This window comes from Ornithorhynchus anatinus, chromosome 4 (genome assembly GCF_004115215.2).
Source record: "Ornithorhynchus anatinus isolate Pmale09 chromosome 4, mOrnAna1.pri.v4, whole genome shotgun sequence".
Taxonomy (NCBI): Eukaryota; Metazoa; Chordata; class Mammalia; order Monotremata; family Ornithorhynchidae; genus Ornithorhynchus; species Ornithorhynchus anatinus.
The window spans coordinates 77,132,155-77,155,097 of NC_041731.1; the positions used below are offsets into that span (position 1 = coordinate 77,132,155).

At 48.1% G+C, this 22,943-nt stretch overlaps 1 protein-coding gene and 1 non-coding gene across 5 annotated transcripts in view; one reads left to right on the forward strand and one right to left on the reverse strand.

Moving 5' to 3' along the window:
• SAMD12 (sterile alpha motif domain containing 12) overlaps nt 1–22,943 on the reverse strand; it is a 275,112-nt gene that overhangs the window by 138,582 nt on the left and 113,587 nt on the right. For all 4 annotated transcript variants that reach the window (XM_029064093.2, XM_029064092.2, XM_029064097.2 and 1 more), the window contains exon 4: nt 13,547–13,687. In XM_029064093.2, the coding sequence (XP_028919926.1) occupies nt 13,547–13,687 (141 nt within the window). The remainder of the gene's footprint in view (nt 1–13,546; nt 13,688–22,943) is intronic.
• LOC114811771 lies at nt 12,223–12,360 on the forward strand. Its single transcript, XR_003759467.1, has one exon. It is a non-coding gene; the product is annotated as a small nucleolar RNA SNORA7 (small nucleolar RNA).

A 22,943-nucleotide genomic window follows, 5' to 3' on the forward strand; every position in this document is an offset into this window, starting at 1 on the left:
TAATAATGATGTTGGTATTTGTTAAGCGCTTACTATGTGCCGAGCACTGTTCTAAGCGCTGGGGGAGATACAGGGTAATCAGGTTGTCCCACGTGAGGCTCACGGTTAATCCCCATTTTCCAGATGAGGTAACTGAGGCACCGAGAAGTGAAGTGACTTGCCCACAGTCACACAGCTGACAAGCGGCAGAGCCGGGAGTCGAACTCATGACCTCTGACTCCGAAGCCCGGGATCTTAGTGCTTTGCATACATTGGGCACTCAAGAAATACTACTGACTCACTGTCAATTTATCCCAGGGCTGGGCGAGCATTGGCCCTGGTCAGTCATTTTCCGCTAGGGTAAAGATTGACGCATCGCATTTCTCTCTGTCCATGTGCTGTAGACTAAGGAAGATGGGTTTTAAGGTAGTCTAGGAAATTTCCCGGCAGAAGGAAGATAAAGGCCCGTCTAGCGACAATAATAACGTTGGCATTTGTTAAGCGCTTACTATGTGCTGAGCACTGTTCTAAGCGCTGAGGTAGATACAGGGTCATCAGGTTGTCCCACTTGGGGTGCACAGACTTAATCCCCATTTTACAGATGAGGGAACTGAGGCACCGAGAAGTCAAGTGACTTGCCAAGTGACAGTTAGGAGGTAGGATAAGAGCCATTTAATAATAATAATAATGATAATAATGTTGGTATTTGTTAAGCGCTTACTATGTGCAGAGCACTGTTCTAAGCGCTGGGGGGATACAAGGTGATCAGGTTGTCCCTCTTGGGGCTCACAGGCTTCATCCCCATTTTACAGATGAGGTAACTGAGGCCAAGAGAGGCGAAGTGACTTGCCCAAAGTCACACAGCTGACAGGTGGCAGAGCTGGGATTCAAACCCATGACCTCTGACTCCTAAGCCCGTGCTCTTTCCACTGAGCCACGCTGCTTCATGGTCTAGTGGACAGAGCACGGGCCAGGGAGTCAGAAGGCCCTGGGTTCTAATCCCGGCTCCATCACTTGTCTTCCGTTCAGCCTTGGGCAAGTTACTTTACTTCTCTGTGCCTCAGTTGCCTCATCTGAAAAATGGGGATTAAGATCGTGAGCCCCATGTGGGACAACCCGATTAGTTTGGATCTTTTCCGGCGCTTAGTACAGTTCCTGGCATATAATAAGTGCTTAAAAAATACTGCAAAAAACCCAGAAACAAATAAACAGAAAAAACAACCCAACATATGTGGCGCCAACTGGTGAGAAGAGGAACAGTGAATCCAGAAAAGCACCAAGGGAATCCCCCTGAATTTGCCAGTCTATGCCTGGTACATAGTAAGCGCTTAACAAATATCATTCAAGAAAAAAAAAAAGGGTGAGTGAAACACAATCTTTCCTGAGACTGGCCACTGACAGAAATATCATTCAATATCATTCTTATTCATTCATTCAATAATATTTCTTGAGCGGTCACTATGCGCAGACCACTGTACTAAGCACTTGTAATATACAATTCGGCAACAGATAGAGACAATCCCTGCCCAGTGACGGGCTCAGCATGGCTCAGTGGAAAGAGCCTGGGCTTGGGAGTCAGAGGGCATGGGTTCTAATCCCACCTCCGCGACTTGTCAGCTGTGTGACTTTCGGCAAGTCACTTCCGAGTCACGTCCTATCTCCCTACTACCCTTCCTTTCCAAAATCTTAGAACGAGTCGTCTACAATCGATGCCTAGAATTCCTTAACTCCCATTCTCTCCTAGACCCCCTCCAATCTGGCTTCCGTCCCCTCCACTCTACCGAGACTGCTCTCTCTAAGGTCACCCGTGACCTCCTTCTTGCCAAATCCAATGGCTCCTACTCCATTCTGATCCTCCTTGACCTCTCTGCTGCCTTTGACACTGTCGACCATCCCCTCCTCCTCCATACCTTATCTCACCTTGGCTTCACGGACTCTGTCCTCTCCTGGTTCTCCTCTTACCTCTCTGGCCGATCATTCTCGGTCTCCTACGCTGGAGCCTCCTCCCCCTCCCATCCTTTAACTGTTGGAGTTCCTCAAGGGTCAGTTCTTGGCCCTCTTCCGTTCTCCATTTACACTCACTCCCTCGGTGAACTCATCCGCTCTCACGGCTTTGACTACCATCTCTACGCAGATGACACGCAGATCTACATCTCCGCCCCCGTCCTCTCCCCCTCCCTTCAGGCTCGCATCTCCTCCTGCCTCCGGGACGTCTCCACCTGGATGTCGGCCCGCCACCTAAAACTCAACATGAGCAAGACCGAGCTCCTCATCTTCCCTCCCAAGCCCGGTCCGCTCCCAGACTTCTCTATCACCGTGGATGGCACGACCATCCTTCCCGTCCCGCAGGCCCGCAATCTCGGTGTCATCCTTGACTCGTCCCTCTCGTCACCCCACACATCCTATCCGTTACCGAGACCTGCCGGTTTCACCTCTACAATATCGCCAAGATCCGCCCTTTCCTCTCCACCCAGACGGCTACCTTACTATTACGGGCTCTCGTTATATCCCGGCTAGACTACTGTGTCAGCCTTCTCTCTGACCTCCCTTCCTCCTCTCTCGCCCCGCTCCGGTCTATTCTTCACTCCGCTGCCCGGCTCATCTTCCCGCAGAAACGATCTGGGCATGTCACTCCCCTTCTTAAACAACTCCAGTGGTTGCCTATCGACCTCCGCTCCAAACAAAAAACTCCTCACTCTAGGCTTCGAGGCTCTCCGTCACCTTGCCCCTTCCTACCTCTCCTCCCTTCTCTCTTTCTACCGCCCACCCCGCACGCTCCGCTCCTCCGCCGCCCACCTCCTCGCCGTCCCTCGGTCTCGCCTATCCCGCCGTCGACCCCTGGGTCACGTCCTCCCGCGGTCCTGGAACGCCCTCCCTCCTCACCTCCGCCAAACTGATTCTCTTTCCCTCTTCAAAACCTTACTTAAAAATCACCTCCTCCAAGAGGCCTTCCCAGATTGAGCTCCTCTTCCCCCTCTACTCCCTCTGCCATCCCCCCTTTACCTCTCCGCAGCTAAAGCCTCATTTTCCCCTTTTCCCTCTGCTCCTCCACCTCTCCCTTCCCATCCCCACGGCACTGTACTCGTCCGCTCAACTGTATATATTTTCGTTACCCTATTTATTTTGTTAATGAATTGTACATCGCCTTGATTCTATTTAGTCGCCATTGTTTTTACGAGATGTTCTTCCCCTTGACGCTGTTTAGTGCCATCATTCTTGTCTGTCCGTCTCCCCCGATTAGACCGTAAGCCCGTCAAACGGCAGGGACTGTCTCTATCTGTTGCCGACCTGTTCATCCCAAGCGCTTAGTACAGTGCTCTGCACATAGTAAGCGCTCAATAAATACTATTGAATGAACTTCACCTCTCTGGGCTTCTGTTACCTCATCTGTAAAATGGGGATGAAGCCTGTGAGCCCCAAGAGGGACAACCTGATCACCTTGTATCCCCCCAGCGCTTAGAACAGTGCTCTGCACATAGTAAGCGCTTAACAAATACCAACATTATTATTATTATTGTTAAATGGCTCTAATCCTACCTCCTAACTGTGGGAGTCGCTCAAGACTCAGTTCTGGGTCCCCTTCTATTCTCCATCTACACCCGCGAGAATGAGCGTGGCCTAGTGGATAGAGCATGGGCCCGAGAGTCAGAAGGACCTGGTTTCTAATCCTGCCTCCGCCACCTGCCTGCTGGGTAACCTTGGGCAAGTCACTTCACTTCTCTATGCCTCAGTTACCTCATCTGTAAAATGGAAATAAAGACTGTAAGCCCCATGTGGGACAGGGACTGTGCCCAGCCTGATTACATTGGATTTACTGCAGCATTTAGAACAGTGCTTGGCTCACGGTAAGCACTTAACAAATATGATGATGATTATCATCACAGAACTCATTCACTCCCAAACTTCAATTACCACCTCTATGTGGACGATTCCCGAATCTCCATCTCCAGCTCTGACCTCTGGGCAGTCTCACATTTCCTCCCGCTTTCAGGGCATCTCTACCTGGATGTCCAGCCGACAGCTCAAACTCCACCTATCCCAAACCGAACTACTTATTGCCCCTCGCAACCCCTCTTATCCATTTAGGTTTCCGGTCGCAGTTGAGCACGTCACCACCAATCAACCACATTTATTGAATGCTTACTGTGGGCAGAGCACTGTACTAAGTGTCCGGAAGAGTACAGTTCAACAGACTTGGTAGATAAATTCCCTTTTCACAATGAACCCCGTCTCGCTAGCCTGTAACTTTGACCCTGTCCTAGACTTTTCTTTCTATTTCAAACTCTCTGCTCCTTCTAATACTAATTATGATACTTCTTCGGTGCTTAGTGCAGTGCTTGGCACAAAGTGAGTGCTTAACAGCGTGGCTCAGTGGAAAGAGCCCGGGCTTGGGAGTCAGAGGGCATGGGTTCGAATCCCGGTTCTGCCACTTGGCAGCTGTGTGACTGTGGGCAAGTCACTTCACTTCTCTGGGCCTCAGTTACCTCATCTGTAAAGTGGGGATTAACCGTGAGCCTCACGTGGGACAACCTGATTACCCTGTATCTACCCCAGCGCTTAGAACAGTGCTCTGCACATAGTAAGCGCTTAACAAATACCAACATTATTATTATTACTTTTATTATCATTATTATGATGATGATGATGATGTGCCATGCAATTCATACTACAGTGCTTGGGACAAAGTGAGTGCTTAACAAATACCATTATTATTACTTTTATTATCATTGTGATGATGATGATGATGATGTGCCACGCAATTCAATGAGCAGTAGGGTAGATACGAGATAATCAGGTCCCACATGGGACTAGGAGTCTAAGTAGGAGGGAGAATGGGTATTGAATCCCCATTTTGCAAATGAGGGAACAGAGGCACAGAGAAGTCGTGTGATTTGTCTAAAATCACACGGCAGGAATGTGGCGGAGCTAGGATTGGAACCCAGGTCCTCTGACTCCCAGACCCGCGTTCTTTCCGGTGGACCACACCGCTTCCTCCTCCACAGCCTCTCCGGAATCTGCTCCCTCTCCGTTCAAATTTCTACCACGCTGATCCAAACGCTTGTCATATCCCAACTCCGCTATTGCATCAGCATCTCCCCTTTCCTGTCTATTCTTCGCACTGCTGCCCGGATCATTTTTCTTAAAAAAATCATTCTGTACACATCTCCCCGCTCCTCAAAATTCTCCAAAGTTTGTGGATTCCTCTTAACATTAAGTAGTAACTCCTGACCATCGGCTTTGAGTTATTCTTACTTATCTCCTACTATGCCCCGGCTGCATTCCTCTCACGCCAACATACTCACTGTGCCCCACTCTCTTCTCTTTCACTGCTGACTCCTTGCTCCCTCGCTCCCTCCTGCCTGAAACTCCTTCTCCCTTAACTTCTGACCAACCTCCACTCTCCCCCTCTTCAAAGCCCTTCTGAACTCACCTCTCCTTCAGGAAGACGTCCCTGATTAAACTCTCAACTCTCCATCCTATTTGTCCTCCAATTATCACTTCAGAATTCCATGTCACCTAAACACCCCCAACCCACGCTGCTGAACTTTTGTATGTATTGTTCCATTTGGGAATTTATTTTACGGCCTGTGGGCTTCACTAGATTTTAAGCATTCTTGAGGACAGGGATGATGTCTACGTGCTCTACTGTACTCTTTCTGGAGCGTAACACAGTGCCCTGCACACAGTAAGTTCTTGATAAATACCAGTGATTGATTGACCGCTTTCTCCCATCCCTCGGTGTAGCATTTCTGACGGTCCTGGGACTGAGGAACATCAATTTGGCTAGTTCATAATAATAATGATGGCATTTGTTAAGGGCTTACTATGTGCTGAGCACTGTTCTAATAACAGTGATAATAATAATAATAATGTGGGTATTTGTTAAGTGCTAACTATGTGCAGAGCACCGTTGTAAGCGCTGGGGTAGATTCAGGGCAATCAGGTTGTCCCACGTGAGGCTCACAGTTAATCCCCATTTTACAGATGAGGTAACTGAGGCACAGAGAAGTTAAGTGACTTGCCCACAGTCACACAGCTGACAAGGGGCAGAGCCGGGAGACGAACCCATGACCTCTGACTCCGAAGCCCAGGCTCTTTCCACTGAGCCACGCTGCTTCTAAGAGCTGGGGGAGACACAGGGTCATCAGGTTGTCCCACATGGGGCTCACAGTCTTAATCCCCATTTTACAGATGAGGTAACTGAGACACAGAGAAGTTAAGTGACCTGCCCAAAGTCACACAGCTGACAAGTGGCAGAACCGGGATAAGAACCCATGACCTCCGACTCCCAAGCCCGTGAGGTTGGTCTCCAGTGCCGGGGCAGCAGGAAGACAAGAGTCAGTCAATCGTATCTACTGAGCGCTTACTATGTGCAGAACACTGTACTCTGTGATTGGGAGAGTATAATATCACAATATGGCAGACACATTCCCACAAGGCGTCAAGGGTGAGATGATGTCCAAGGAGCACATGGGCTGGTGAGTCAAGGAAACCCAAAACCAGAGAGCCGAAAAGCCACGAAGGGGCAGAAACCTGGAGAAGGTTGGAGCAAGAAGCAGGTTTGCGGATCAGAGGCGTCGATGGGAATGTCACCATAACGCCCCCCCCCTCACTGAACCCAGGGACAACCCGGACTCAAAAGATGTTCAGATTCAAAACGATGTAACCAAAGTTCCTCGACTAAGCCCTCGTTTCCCCTTCTCCCACTCCCTTCTGCGTCGCTCTTGCCCTCGGATTTGCACCCTTTATTCACCCCTTCCCTCGGCCTCACAACACTCACGTACGTATCCGCGATTTATTTATATTAATGTCTGTCTCCCCCTCCAGACTGTAAGCTCTCTGTGGGCAGAGAGCATGTCTACCAACTCTGTTATACCATACACTCCAAAGCAACCAGTGCACTGCTCTGCACACAGTAAGTGCTCGATAAATTCTGATCGATTCTTTCTTTCACATAAAAGTCTGCAGGAATGTAGTTCTGCTCAAGGAACGGTCCATACACCGCGCACCCCGTCGAGGAATCTTTCTGTATATAATTCCTTCGCTAAAGAAGGTTGATTACACTCGAGCGTTGTATCCTAGGCAGCTCAGGAAATCTGCAGTATTTCTGCCCTCTTGGCGATAGGCTAAGTTGGAAAATTCCAAAATAGCTTTGCACCATCATTGTGTTGTTATGTAAGACGTGTTTTCCGTCTCAAGAATCCAGACTGAGGCAGGCACGAAGTACAGTAATGACGTTTCGAGTTCCGAGCAACTTTTCTCTGGGGTATTCTGCAGATGAGAAGCAGCGTGGCTCCGTGGAAAGAGCCCGGGCTTGGGAGTCAGAGGTCATGGGTTCGACTCCCGGCTTTGCCTCTTGTCAGCTGTGTGACTGTGGGCAAGTCACTTCACTTCTCTGTGCCTCAGTTACCTCATCTGTAAAATGGGGATTAATGATAATAATAATAATAGCCAGTATTTGTTAAGCGCTTACTATGTGCAGAGCACTGTTCTAGGCGCTGGGGGAGATACAGGGTCATCAGGTTGTCCCACGTGAGGCTCACAGTCTTCATCCTCATTTTACAGATGAGGGAACTGAGGCACAGAGAAGTGAAGCGACTCGCCCACACACACGGCAGACAAGTGGCAGAGCCGGGATTCGAACGCATGACCTCTGACTCCCAAGCCCGGGCTCTTTCCACTGAGCCACGCTGTTTCTCACATGGGACAACCTGATGACCCCGTATCTCCCCCAGCGCTTAGAACAGTGCTCTGCATATAGTAAGCGCTTAACAAATACCAACATTATTATTATTATATTTGCCAAAGCAGCTCCGCGACCCCGTTGAGTCTCCTGTAGAAAGCTGCCGAGCTCCCCTCTCTCCTGATTAACTTAATCCTGCGTGAGAATGAAAAGTCAGAGGTGACCAGGACAGAGACAACCTATTGCAGGGCAGCCAATGGAATCACACGGACACCAGAGGGAGGGTCATTGAGACCAGGCTGCATCTTGATCGTGGCATTTATCACTGATTGTTGACTAGGGAGGTTGGGTGAACGAGGGCTGGGAAAATCAGAGACGTGGGAGATGAGGGTGACGAGGCAATGCTTCCTTTTTCTTTTATGGTATTTGTTCAGAGCTTACTATGCGCCAGGCACCGTACTAAGCACTGTGGTAGATTCACGCTAATCAGGTTGGACAAGGTCCCTGTCCCATTTAATAATAATAATAATAATAATGTTGGTATTTGTTAAGCGCTTACTATGTGCCGAGCACTGTTCTAAGCGCTGGGGTAGACACAAGGGAATCAGGTTGTCCCACGTGGGGCTCACAGTCTTAATCCCCATTTTACAGATGAGGGGAACTGAGGCACCGGGAAGTTAAGTGACTCGCCCGAAGTCACACAGCTGACAAGTGGCCGTGCCGGCATTCGAACCCATGACCTCTGACTCCAAAGCCCGTGCTCTTTCCACTGAGCCACGCTGGGATTCACAGTCTTAGTCCCCATTTTACAGATGAGGTAACTGAGGCGCAAAGAAGCCTTGCCCATGATCACACAGCAGACAAGTGGCGGAGCCGGGATTGATTCATTCATTCAGTAGTATTTATGGAGCGCTTACTATGTGCAGAGCACTGTACTAAGCGCTTGGAAGGGACAAATCGGTAACAGATAGAGACGGTCCCTGCCCTTTGACGGGCTTACGGTCTAATCGGGGGGTTGATTCCCAGGCCTGGGTTCTAACCACTAAGCCACCCTGCTTCTCTACGTCTCATTATTGAGAAAGACTGTTCCAGAGAAACAACAGGAAAAGATAGGGTTGATTAACTTGGGGAACTAATCCACGTCGCGATCTCTTGTCCTCTGATTTTCTCTTGTGCCGGTGCTGCCTCATACTGGCAGTTCTGGACATTTCAAATCCATTAGACTACAGTCCTCCCCGTCTTGGCAGCCCTCCTCACTTTCATTCTCCTCCAGGAGGCCTCCCCCCATCCATTTCCAACATCCAGGGCCCCCTTAATTCATTAATTGTGCTATTTACTATGCGCTTAATATGTGCCAAGCACTGGGAGATATAGAAGATCTTCAGATACCACATGGGGCTCACAGTCTATGTAAGAGGGAACACTGGTATTGAATCCTCAATTTGCAGATTAAGGAACTGAAGTCCAGAGAAGTGAAATGAATCATCCACGGTCACACGGCCGGGAAGTGGCAGAGATGGGATTAGAACCCAGGACCTGATCGTCGCAATGGCCAGTCCATATATATAGAGTGATCTGGACACTTTATTCATTCTTCTGTTATTCATGAATTAATTTTCCATAGTCTTATTGTTAATGGTGGTATATATCTTTGCCCTCCAACTCTCAGTGAAAACGATCCATATCTGCTGTCTTCCCAGTTTAGACTGTACGTTCCCCAAAGGCAGGGACTGTGGGCAAGTCACTTAACTTCTCTGTGCCTCAGTTACCTCATCCGTAAAATGGGGATTAACCGTGAGCCCCCCTTGGGACGACCTGATGACCTGTATCTCCCCCAGCGCTTAGAACAGTGCTTTGCACATAGTAGGCGCTTAACAAATACCAACATTATTATTATTATCCTTCACTTCTATTGCATATACCCAAATAAAAAGATTCCTCCACTTGCTTCCAAGTGACTGCAAGGGTGTAGCAATTTCGGGAACTTTATCCCATCGAACAATTGCACGTATTGAGCAATTATTGGGAAGCGGTGTGGCCAGGCGGAAAGAGCACGGGTCCGGGAGTCAGAGAGCCTGAGTTTTTATGCTGGTTCTGCCACTCGCCTGCTGCATGACCTTGGGCGAGTCACTTGACTTCTCTGTGCCTGAGTTTCCTCTTCTGTAAAGTGAGGATTCAATATCTCTTCTCCCCCCCCTTAGAGTGTGAGCTCCGTATAGGATAGGGACTGGGACCCGACAGGTTATTTTGTAACTACCCCAGTACTTTGTAGCACTTTAAAAAATACAACAATTTTCAGTAAGCCAGGTTTATTTAGCATACCTAATTTAAGGATGCAGGATGCTCTCCTAGGGGCATACTGAATGCAGAATGTACAGAGTAGCTGCGTAAATGAGCGTGTGTGTCTGGGTTGAGGGGGCATGTATTTATCTATCCACGGGTATTTATTTATCCACGGGAAGCAGCGTGGCTCAGTGGAAAAGAGCCTGGGCTTCGGAGTCAGAGGTCATGAGTTCGACTCCTGGCTCTGCCATTTGTCAGCTGTGTGACTGTGGGCAAGTCACTTCACTTCTCTGGGCCTCAGTTACCTCATCTGTAAAATGGGGATTAACTGTGAGCCCCACGTGGGACAACCTGATTCCCCTATGTCTGCCCCAGCGCTTAGAACAGTGCTCTGCACATAGTAAGCGCTTAACAAATACCAACATTATTATCTATAGGGTATGGAGAAAACATTATCTGCAAGCACTTAGCACTAAAGATGCATGATTCCGTCTTCTCAAGAAGAAATGATCACAGTTTTCCACTAACTTGTGAGTGTATCTGGAGGCGAAGTGACATTCAGATATTTGTGTTTATAACTTACTCAGCATAATATTTCTGCGGATTAGGACTCTGATAGATGAGAAATCAAATATGCATGATCTAAGTGCACGACAGCACGTTCCTTTTCCACATCATATAGATTTTAAGTGATGGTAAGACAGACCACAGGAAGGCCAAGCCAAGCCTTCTGAATCCTCTGCCCCACCCCGGCATCTAACCCCTAAATATTTGGGGGAGATCCGGCTGGTCTGACTGCCCCGGCACTGAACCGATTTGCAGGTTTAAAAAAACATTATCTTCCTCAGAGCGGCTCTGTGTTTGCCAAAAGTTTTCTGTCAAATCCCCTTCCACTTCCACATAAAAAGGGATTTGCGATCCCACGAAGATGAGTTCAAACGGCACACCCGAAAGCCCAATGAGATGCTCTTCACTAAACAGAACTGGATACAGAAGACTGATAATCCGCAGCTTTACAGAGCTCATGAAATTCACAGTGGACTCGGGCCGAAGCTCCCAACACCCTCTCCAGACAAAATGTGTACTCTGGTTGACTCAGGCAGCAGCTGAGGAAAAAGCCTTATGCACCATGCATCGGTGGAGCTAAAGGCCGTGGAAAGCACACTGGTAAGGCAAATACATTCAAGGCTCCCAAGAGCCATGTTTTATTAATCCCTAGCTCTTTTACCCCGCAGGAGAAGGTTTTGTGGATATTCATGAATCAAACGTGAACTGCACACGTTCAGCATTTTGAAACTCTGGTCAAACAAACTCTTCTGTGTCACCCCGCCAGTGATGGTGGTTGGAAGCAAGGTGCTCTGAGTTAAATCTCGCCTGTGTTTCCGCGCATCCAAACCAATCCCCATGACATTCATTTTGGGCAGGGAACATGACGATCAACCCTGCTGTATTGTGTACTCTCCCGGGCGCTTAGTACAGTGCTCTGCACACACTAAGTGCTCAATACATCCCAAAGTTTGACTCTGCCATGAGGTTTCTTCAGCCAATCTGAATCACTGATGGGTTCATTTCAATGCAATACCAAACCTGCCTCTTCCAGAGGTCTCCAAAACTTTCAGGCACATTTTGCCAGTCATCACATCGGGTGGCTGGAGGTCAAAATATTCAGGACACTCCAACACACATATTTAGTTATGTTTCTTCATTTACGAAGACACAAAACAGGATCCTAAATAAAAGACATAGCCGACCACTCTGTGGTTAATGGAGTTTGTTCAGCTTCCAGACCACATCTTAGATGAAAGAAGAACAGCCGAAACCGTTTTTTTCGAGTGCTTAAATGAAACGCGGGTTTTCCTCCAAACTTCAGCTTTGTTCTGTGCTACCACAGCAGTTCCGGAGGCCTCCGTGGCATATGCGCTCTAGTGCCTTTATTCAGAATTCCTTTCAAGTATTACTTAGAAATGATGTCCAGGCCTTCTTCGCGTTCCACGTGCTTGTTTATTAAAGAGGTTACATGTTCTTACTGCCTTGAAGGGTAAAAAAGGTTTCAAAGTGTACTGCTCCTCATGCACGATTCTCACAAGCAAGAAAACAAGCTACACTGACCGTCCCGGGACAATATATTGTTTACATGGTATTTGTTAAGCGCTTAATATGTGCCACGCACTGTACTAAGCGGTGGGGTAGCTACAAATAATGAGGGTGGACACAGTCCACACCCCACATGGGGCACACAGTCTTAATCCCCCTTTTACAGATGAGATAACTGAGGCACCCCCTCAGGATCGTGCCTGGAGAGTTTCCAGTACTCTACCGGTTTCGACTGCGATAGGAAGAGTCAAGCAGAGGCCTATCCATTCCATTTCTAGCTTGGACAGTGGCTAGCGAATGGAAGGCCATCTGCTACGAGTCAAAACTCACCTGTGCTGGGCAGCAGCGGCACGGGAGAGAGTCGAGAGCTGAGACTCAAGTTGAATGCGTGGAACAGAGCAATGGTAAACCACTTCCGTATTTTTACCATTATGATATACACTATCAATGTATACACTGTATAAACGCTACTATGTAGAGAAGCAGCATCACTTAGTGGAAAGAGCAGGGTCTAGGGAGTCAGAGATCATGAGTTCTAATCCTGACTTGTCTCCTGTGTGACCATGGGCAAGACACTCAACTTCTCTGTGCCTCAGTTACCTCATCTTTAAAATGAGGATTAAGACTGCGAGCCCGACGTGGAACAACCTACCTTGTTCATTCATTCATTCATTCAATAGTATTTATTGAGCGCTTACTATGTGCAGAGCACTTCACTAAGCGCTTGGAATGTACAAATGGGTAACAGATAGAGACAGTCCCTGACCTTCGACGGGCTTACGGTCTAATCGGGGACTTGTATCTACCCCAGCGCTTAGAACAATGCTTGGCACATAGTAAGTGCTTAACAAATACCATCATTATCGTTATCATTACCAGAACAACTGCAGATAGAGGTGGGGTGTTCTGGGAGAGATGTGTCCATGGAGTCATTCTGGGTCAGATATGACTGGACAGCATAAGACAAGACACAAAGAAGTTAAGTGACTTGCCCACGGTCACACAGCAGGGAAGTGGTGGATTTGGGACTGGGACCCAGGTCCTTCTGACTCCCAGGCCTTTGCTCTATCCACCAGGATGTTCTGTTTCTCCAACTGAGGACCGAACAGACCTACTTGAACTGTCGTTCTATCGGACCCTAGCCATCGGTCCTTCAGAAATGGGGGAGCCAAGCTCTTCGTTTGCTCAGGATAGACCAAGACAGTCACTCCCACTCCTCATTCACTTTGAGACAAGCTGCCCCTGGGAGGATTCTTTTAGTGTGGATGGAAGGTTTCCGACGAACAAAATGGCAGGCGGAAGAACGGGTCACGAGAGAATCCTGGTTAATCCACAAACTGAAGAGGTTGGTGGGTTGTCATTTTCCCAACTCAGTTTTCAAATCTTCCTTGAATCCGGTCAGAGAGAATACCATATCTCCTTTTCCTCCTCCCAGAGAGCTTCCACTTCCTCCCCATCCCTTCCGCGATCCCCTGGTCCTCCCGGGGCTGGGAGACCGTCGGTTACCTTGCGTAAGTAACTGAAGGTTCCTGACTTCTTCTCTTACTTTCAGCTGGAGCACTTGCTGCAGGATGTGCTGGCGGACGCTCTCGGGGGCAATGCCCATCCGCTCCAGTTTTTTGTCCGTCAACCTCAGCAGTGCCCGGCCTGGAACGAGGAAACGATCATCACAAAACCACCACCACGGCCAGACCCGGTGACTGCTGCTAGCGGGAGTTCCCGCTCCGGACGGAATCGCACGGGAGCTTACGCGACGAAGGCTGAAATCCGAAAAAAATCCTCCCCGTCTCACGAGCCTGCAACCTCAGCGTCACCTTCGACTCGCTTTTCTCCTCCAGTCTGTCTATTCGGAAGGTGGCCAAATCCTGTTGGTTCTATCTCCACCACTGCACAATTGGCCCCTTACTCTACATCCAAACGGTTTCCACTCGGTTCTAAGCACTTATCCTATCCTGCCTTGAACATGAAGTGAATACTATTTGCTGAGAGCAACTCAGAAATGTTCGTTCACCAATTTCCACCACAGACTAATCATCGATATTACAATATTCTGTTGTCCAGATGGAAAAAGAAGAGATTCTGGCTCCTCCTTTTTCCTCCTGCTATTTTTCCCATCTGTTCCCCATCTCTAAATGTCCTAATTACTGTGGACAGACCCAAATCACTTACACTGCACAAAGAGACTTGGGTTAGACACTGGGGACCCCTCTGGGAACGCGAGTCCCACGCGAAGCAGGACCTGGGTCCGTTCTGATTATCTTGTCTCTACCCTAGGGTTTAGCACAGTGACTGGCACATAGTAAGTGCTCAGCAAAGATGACGAGGGAAGTAAGAGCGTTTAAGCATTGAGAGGAGCCATTAAGTAAAGGTGTTCCATCCCCACAGTGGAAGAAGCATCATGGCCTGTTAGAAAGGGCACAGGTCTGGGAGTCAGAAAGACCTGGGTTCTAATTCCGGCTCCACCACTTGTCTGCTGTGTGACCTTGGACTATTCACTAATGTGTCTGTGCCTCAGTTCCCTCAACTTCAAAATGGGGAGTTAAGACAGTGAGCCCTACATGGGACAGGGACTGTGTCCACCTGATTAACTTGTATCTACCCCAGTGCTTACCACAGTGCCTGGCACGTAGTAAGTGTTTAACAAATACCGTAAAAAAAAATGAAAGATTAAGGAAACGATGAACACAAATCTCCTTCAGTAGATTTGAATGACGAGAGGCAGAGTTAGACCATATATCTCTTTCAGAGGGTTTTGTTCTTTAGAGAGAAAACATAAAAAAAGTCAGTCAATCAATCATATTAATTGAGTGCTTACTGTGTGTAGAATCTGTACTAAGCACTTGGGAGAGTGCTATATAACAGAGTTGGTAGATTAATAATAATAATGTTGGTATTTGTTAAGCGCTTACTCTGTGTGTGCAGAGCACTGTTCTAAGCGCTGGGGTAGACACAGGGGAATCAGGTTGTCCCACGTGGGACTCACAGTATTAATCCCCATTTTACAGATGAGGTCACTGAGGCACAGAGAAGTGAAGTGACTTGCCCACGGTCACACAGCTGACAAGCGGCAGGGCGGGGATTTGAACCCATGGACCTCTGACTCCAAAGCCCGGGCTCTTTCCACTGAGTCACGCTGCACAATTCACTTCTCTAGCAGCAGTTTACTCACTGTTCCTCAATCTCATCTATCTGATCACTGACCCCTTCCCCATGTCCTCCCCAGGACCTGGAGCTCATCCTCTCTCTCTCCACATATACCAGACCACCACTCCTCCCACCTTCAAAGCATTAAAGTCACATCTTCTCCAAGAGGACTTCCCCGATTAAGCCCTCTTTTCCACTGCTCCCTCTCCCTTTCGCATCATCTTTGTACTTAGGTCTGTGACCTTCGCACTTTTGGTAAGAATCCCACCCTCAGTCCAATAGCATTTAAACACATATCTATAAATTCAAATACTACATTCTTTATTTACATTAAATGTCTAGAAGCAGCGTGGCTCAGTGGAAAGAGCCCCGGCTTGGGAGTCAGAGGTCACGGGTTCCTATTCCGACTCGCTGCTTGTCAGCTGTGTGACCGTGGGCAAGTCACTTCGCTTCTCTGGGCCTCAGTTCCCTCATCTGTAAAATGGGGATGAAGACCGTGAGCCTCACGTGGGACCACCTGACGACTCTGGATCTACCCCAGCGCTTAGAATAGTGCTCTGCACATAGTAAGCGCTTAACAAATGCCAACATTATTATTATCATTATCATTATTATTATCTCCCCCACTAGACTGTAAGCTCACTGTGGGCAGGGAACGTATCTGCCAACTCTATTGTATTGTATTCTCCCAAGAGCTCAGTACGGTGTTGTGCACATAAATGCCGATGTTGATCATAAACTCACAGTCTTGAGGACGAGCTTAATAATATCTGGAAGCAGCGTGGCTTAGCGGAAAGAGCACGGGCTTGGGAGTCAGAGGTTATGGGTTCTAATCCCAGCTCCACCGCTTGTCAGCTCCGTGACCTTGGCCAAGTCACTTAACTTCTCCGGGCCTCAGTAACCTCATATGTAAAACGGGGATTAAGACTGTGAGTCCCACGTGGGACAAAGTGATTACCTTGTATTTACCCCAGCGCTTAGAACAGTACTTTGCACATAGTATGCGCTTAACAAATACCATTATTATTGTTAATAATTTCCCCAAGACTAAGCAAATACTCTGGGTTCTAAATCAAAGCCGGGCACTTCCCCACCAGCTCACCTCTAGTTTTCTTAGTGGGCTGCGGAACAAAAACGAAAGGAACTGCCTGAACATTGCAACCGAGAACACAGTCTACCCTCCTCCCCAAAAGGATAGGGAAATTATTTATAGAAAACAAGTGGAAACGCCAGTCTTCAGCCCCATGATCTTGGCCGCACCGTCTCTCTTCAGTTGTTTATGAAGATTTTTCATTTTGAAAAAACCCTGCCTTTCTTGGCAGGTGTGCCTGCCAAAATGGATGTCTTCCCTTCTCCCCTCCCGTCCAACCGCACCCCCACGCACACACACTCATAAGCAGGCTTACACCCGCGTGTGCTCACACAGGCAAGCTTACACACGCGATCGTTCGCTCGACTCCACCGCTAAACTCTTGCTCTTGGATACCGGGCTTCACCCAGGCACTCACCCATGGTAAGATAAACAGTTACACGGTGCCGGGCTTTGGAGGGGCGCGGGGAGAGAAGGGGAGGAGGGGCACCAGAGGCAGGGATGCGCAAACACTCTGCCCTGGCCACTCGTGGCCTGGCAAGTGGTGACTTGTTCATTCCAAGCGCTTAGTACAGTGCTCTGCACATAGTGAGCGCTCAATAAATACTATTGAATGAATGAATGACAGGCATGCCCAAGTGGGCAGCAGGGGAGAAGGGAGGAAGGAGCCAGCAGCAGATTGGCACAGTTCTGCTTCCTGAAAGTGTGCTAAGGGCCAGGAGCCGTCCTAGTATTCGCCCCCCTCCCCGAAATCCCCCTCCCATCCATGCGAAGAGAGAAACAGGAGGCCTGCGGGATCCTTGATCTCCCCAGGTGAAATGGCTCGGGGCGGATCTTGCTGAGCCTGGTCCCTCCTTCGTGACAGGCCTGGCTCTGCCCAGGGGGCCATTTCAGCGCAGGGGGTCTCAGGGGCCTGGGGTGAGCGCAAGGGGGTTGGGGCAACAGATCAGTCCCCATCCTTATTGATGGATCGAATCACTCGGGTCATAGCCTCTGACGTGCTGTGCAGCTATGTTCCTAAAATGAGCCTCCGGATACTCTCCAGCACACCCTCGAGCCCCACCTTGATTCCACACTTGAGTTGCTCACTATGGTATGCGGAACATGGTGTACGGTATAGCTCGCCCCATCCTACCTGACCTCACTCATCTCCTGCTACGGCCCAGCCCGCACACTCTGATGCTCTGGCTCCAGCTTACTCCCTGTGCCCCGATCTCATCTATCCGGCTGCTGACTCCTTTCCCTCGTCCTCCAACTCCCCTGGAACTCCCTCCCCCTCCATATGTGCCAGACCTCCACTCTCTCCACTGTCAAAGCATTATTAAGGTCACATCTCCTCCATGAGGCCTTAACCGATTAAATCCTCTTTCCCCAGGCTCCCTCTCCCTTCGCCATCATCTAGCCCGTTGCGGGCAGGAATGTGTCTGTTTGCTGTGGCATTGTACTCTCCCAAGCACTTAGTACAGTGCTCTGCACGCCGTAAGTGCTCAATAAATACAACTGAATCAATCTATTCCCTTGAATCTGTGACCTTTGGGTATGTGATATCAGCCCCAGCCTCAACCCCGCAGCACTCGTGTGCACATTTTTAAATTACGTTATATAAATTACTTATTTATTCCTATTAATGTCTGTTCCCCTCTAGAGTGGAAGCTCGTTATGGGCAGGGATTATATCTGATAATTCTGTTGCATTGCACTCTCTCGACGCTTAGTACAGTGCTCTGCAAACAGTAAGTGCTCAGTAAATATGATTGATTCATTGATTGGTACAAAAAGCTACGGGATCGAGAGTGGAGTGAATAATTCTCCGTGTCATATTCCCTAACTCCCTCCTCATCACTCCTGCACCACCTATACTTTCGGGCAGGAACCTATATTCATTCAATCATTCAATCACATTTCTTGAGGGTTTACTGTGTGCAGAACACTATACGAAGCACTTGGGAGAGCACAACAATAAATAGACACATTCCCTGCCCAGAACGAGCCTACAATTTAGGGGGATGCGGGGATGGGGAGACAGACATAAATATAAATAAATAAATGACAGATAAGTACATAAGTACTGTGGGGCTGGGATGGGGGGAAGAACAAAGGGAGCAAGTCGGGACGATGCAGAAGGAAGTGGGAGAAGAGAAAAGAGAGGGTTTAGTCGGGGAAGGCCTCTCGGAGGAGATGTGCCTTCGATAAGGCTCTGAAGACGGGGAGAGTGACCGCCTGTCGAATATGAAGAGGGAGGATGTTCCAGGCCAGAGGCAGGATGTGGGTGAGAAGTTATAGATTATTACGGAGCAAATTTATCTATTTATTTGCTTCCTTTGGTTGCTGCCAGTCGTAGCTCTGCTTTCTGCCTTGTTCCTTATGAATATAAACAATATGCGTATACAGGCAGCCCCCATTAAATTGAAAACTCCTGTTAGGTGGGGGCCGTGCCTTCTCCCTTTATTGTATAATTCCAAACGCCTAGAACTGTCCTCTGCACATGATTGATGCACAGTTCAGTCTTCACTGTGATAATTCTTATGGTACTCGTTAAGCACTTATTATGTGCCCTGCACTGTTCTAAACTCCGGGGTAGATCTACGGTAATCAGGTCGGACACCGTCCCTGTTGCACATGGGGTTCACACTCTGGAAAGAGCCCGGGCTTGGGAGTCAGAGGTCATGGGTTCGACTTCCAGCTCTGCCACTTGTCAGCTGTGTGACTGTGGGCAAGTCACTTCACTTCTCTGTGCCTCAGTGACCTCATCTGGAAAATGGGGATTAACTGTGAGCCTCACGTGGGTCGACCTGATTACCCTGTATCTCCCCCGGCGCTCAGAACAGTGCTCTGCACATAGTGAGCGCTTAACAAACACCGATATTATTATTAATCCCCATTTTCCACATGAGGTAACTGAAGTCTAAAGAAGTGAGTTGCCCCAGGTCACACAGCAGACATCTGGCGGAGCCGGGAGAGAACCCAGGTCCTTCTGACTCCCAGACCCATGCTCTACCCACTAAGCCACACTGCTTTTCAGCATTCACAATAAGAACTCTGTACAGTGGTCCACATAAAGTAGGCGCCCAATATGGTACCCTGAGCATAACAGGGGCTTAATAAATACTGATAGCGATGATAATGATCTACCAATCAATCCTAGCCATTGAGTGCTTCCTGAGGATGATAATGATGACGGGATTATGATGATAATGATGACAATGATGATGATGGGATGATGATGATAATGTTGATCAAGATGATTATTCTCCTTTGGAATTTCCCTGGAAGGTCGGAGCTAGCAACCCCGATCTTGGGTGATACCTCCCACTCTTCCGACGAGATGAAATCTTTCTATCACTCATTGAGCCCTCTCTAGAGAAGCGGCTTGGCGTAGCGGAAAGAACACAGGCTTAGGAGTCGGAGGTCGTGGGTTCAAATTCCAGCTCCACCACTTGTCAGCTGTGTGACTTTGGGCAGGTCACTTAACTTCTCTGTGCCTCAGTACTTCATCTGTAAAAAATGGGGATTAACACTGTGAGCCCCACATGGGACAACTTGATAACCTTGTATCTACCCCAGAGCTTAGAACAGTGCTTGGCACATAGTAAGTTTTTTTTTTGTTGTTGTTGTTGGTATTTCTTAAGCGCTTACTATGTGCAGAGCTCTGTTCTAAGCACTGGGGGAGATACAGGGTCATCAGGTTGTCCCATGTGAGGCTCACAGTCTTCATCCCCATTTTTACAGATGAGGTAAATGAGGCACAGAGAAGTCAAGTGACTTGCCGACAATCACACAGCTGACAAGTGGCAGAGGGGGGATTCGAACCCATGACCTCTGACTCCCAAGCCTGGATTCTGTCCACTGAACCACGCTGCTTCTCCAAGTGCTTTAACAAATACCACTATTATTATTACCAGCCAGCCTAGTGAGCAGCAGCGTTGCCTAGTGAAAATAGCATGTGCCTCGGATTCAGGGGACCTGGGTTCTAATCCCGCCCACCCCTCTTGCTTGCTTTGTGACCTTGGGCGTGTCACTTCACTTCTCTGTGCCTCCAGTTCCCTCATCTGCAAAATGGGGATTCAACACCTTTCCTTCCAACCCGCTTGAACGGTGAGCCCTACGTGGGACAGAGACCGATTATCTCGGATCTACCCCAGGTCTTGGCACACTGCTTGGCACATAGTAAGTGCTCACAAACAGCATTATTATTCATTTATTCATTCATTCAATAGTATTTACTGAGCGCTTACTATGTGCAGAGCACTGTACTAAGCGCTTGGAATGTACAAATCGGTAACAGATAGAGACGGTCCCTTTGACGGGCTTACGGTCTGATCGGGGGAGACGGACAGACGAGAACGATGGCAATAAATAGAATCAAGATAAATAGAATCAAGATGCCTGTGGGTGAATGGCCTCACCCGGGATGAGTGACTGGTCTCTGAATTCTACCCGCTACCTGTCCTACGTGACCTGTTAAATTAGAGCGTATCCTGCCACCCGGAATCCTTACCCTAATGGTCTACAACCCATTCTTTTGAGGAACCGCCAACCAAATGCTTGGATTCCTAAATGCCACTGCCAAATCACAGAAACATGAAGGACATCATGGTCATCCATTCTACCGTCTTTCTTCCTAGCCAGAGTATTGATATAACCATTCAATGGCCTATAAAGTCTCATTCAACTGCCAGGAGTGTAACACACTCGATCACATTTAGAAGTAATTAAGTGTTTAATTGAAGAACCCAGTGATGAATGCAGCGATATATAGTCTGCCTGGAGAAGGAAAAGGGTTAATAAAAACTGCACTGTGGGTCCTGAAAGTGGCTGAGAAGGTAATTTACTGCATTGATGGGGACCGTATATCGATTCTTTACCAGTTGGGTAAAAGACGGTATGACGGTTGAATTGTTTGGGCTGAATGTATTCCAGTTCTGATGATTTTAATAGGAGGAAATAGTAATAACGGGAATTCCCCCTCGGAATATAAATTCAGCAAGAAATCACATTCCAGGGCTGTACTGTAACTGAGGGTCCAAACCATTTTTAACTCAGGAAAGACCGCGCAGTTTCTAAATAGTAAATTGGAGGTTAAATACCACCTATAAATCTACGTTACGTGCCCTATGTACATTTACCAGACTACTTCTTGGCTAAATAAAATCTCCTTTTTTAAAGTATCCATTCTTTAAGCTTTTGGATTCATGTAGTAATTATTTTCCTAGCACTACACTGATTTTTTTTTTCCCAGCAAAAAGTCCAGAGCTAATATACAATAGAGAAGATTTATGGTACTAGGAACAACCTCGGAGGCCTTTCCCACATTTGATGGGTGGACCAAACCTCTCAACACCTGTGATTTTATCTGTCAGCAGCTGCACGCGTTGCTCTTTAATCTCTTATCACTAGGTAGGAGGCTCACCCTACATTAGCTATCTTGTTGCTGTATTTAATTACAGAGAGGCATGTTAATGTCAATTGGCAAACTTCCTGTCCCCTACTTATTCCACGCGTGACACATTATAAACTGTGCCCCCTGAATAGATTACAGAAGATCAGGTCGTTTTCAACAACAGGGGAACTGCCTTGAACCACTGCTCCAAAATCCACTGTTGTTGTTGTTATGGCACTTAGAGGATTTTTTCTTTTTAATGGTATCTGTTAAGTGCTTATCCTGTGCCAGGCACTGCAATAATAATAATAATGTTGGTATTTGTTAAGCGCTTACTATGTGCAGAGCACTGTTCTAAGCGCTGGGGGAGATACAGGGTCATCAGGTTGTCCCACGTGAGGCTCACAGTTAATCCCTATTTTACAGATGAAGGAACTGAGGGCACAGAGAAGTGAAGTGACATGCCCACAGTCACATAGCTGACAAGTGGCAGAGGCGGGATTTGAACTCATGATCTCTGACCCCCAAGCCCGGGCTCTTTCCACTGACCCACGCTGCTTCTCTACTGTACTGTACAGTTCTCTACTGTACTGAGCACCGGGGCAGATACAAGCTAATCAGGTTGGATACAGTCCATGTCCCACATGGGGCTTACAGTCTTAATATCCATTCTATAGATGAGGCAACTGAGGCGCGGAGAAGTTAAGTGATTTTCCCAAGGTCACACAGCAGGCACGTGGCAGAGCTGGGATTAGGATGCAGGTCCTTCTAACTCCCAGCCCCAAATTCCCTTTGGAGGTCATGCTGCTTCTCTTATAGCACTTATACTATGTGTCATGCACTGTATTCACTCAATCATATTTATTGAGCGCTTCCTGTGCACTGTACTAAGCGCTTGGAAAGCACAATTCTGCAACAAATAGAGACAATCCCTACCCAACAATGGGCTCTCAGCCTACAAGTGGGGAGTCAGACAAGAAAACAAAGCAAAACAAGTAGACAGGCATCAATAGCATCAATATACATAAATAGAATTATATAATAATAATAAGGTTGGTATTTGTTAAGCGCTTACTATGTGCAGAGCACTGTTCTAAGCGTTGGGGTAGACACAGGGGAATGAGGTTGTCCCACGTGGGGCTCACGGTCTTAATCCCCATTTTACAGATGAGGTAACTGAGGCACACAGAAGGTAAGTGACTTGCCCACAGTCACACAGCTGACAAGTGGCAGAGCTGGGATTGGAACCCATGAGCTCTGACTCCAAAGCCCGTGCTCTTTCCACTCAGC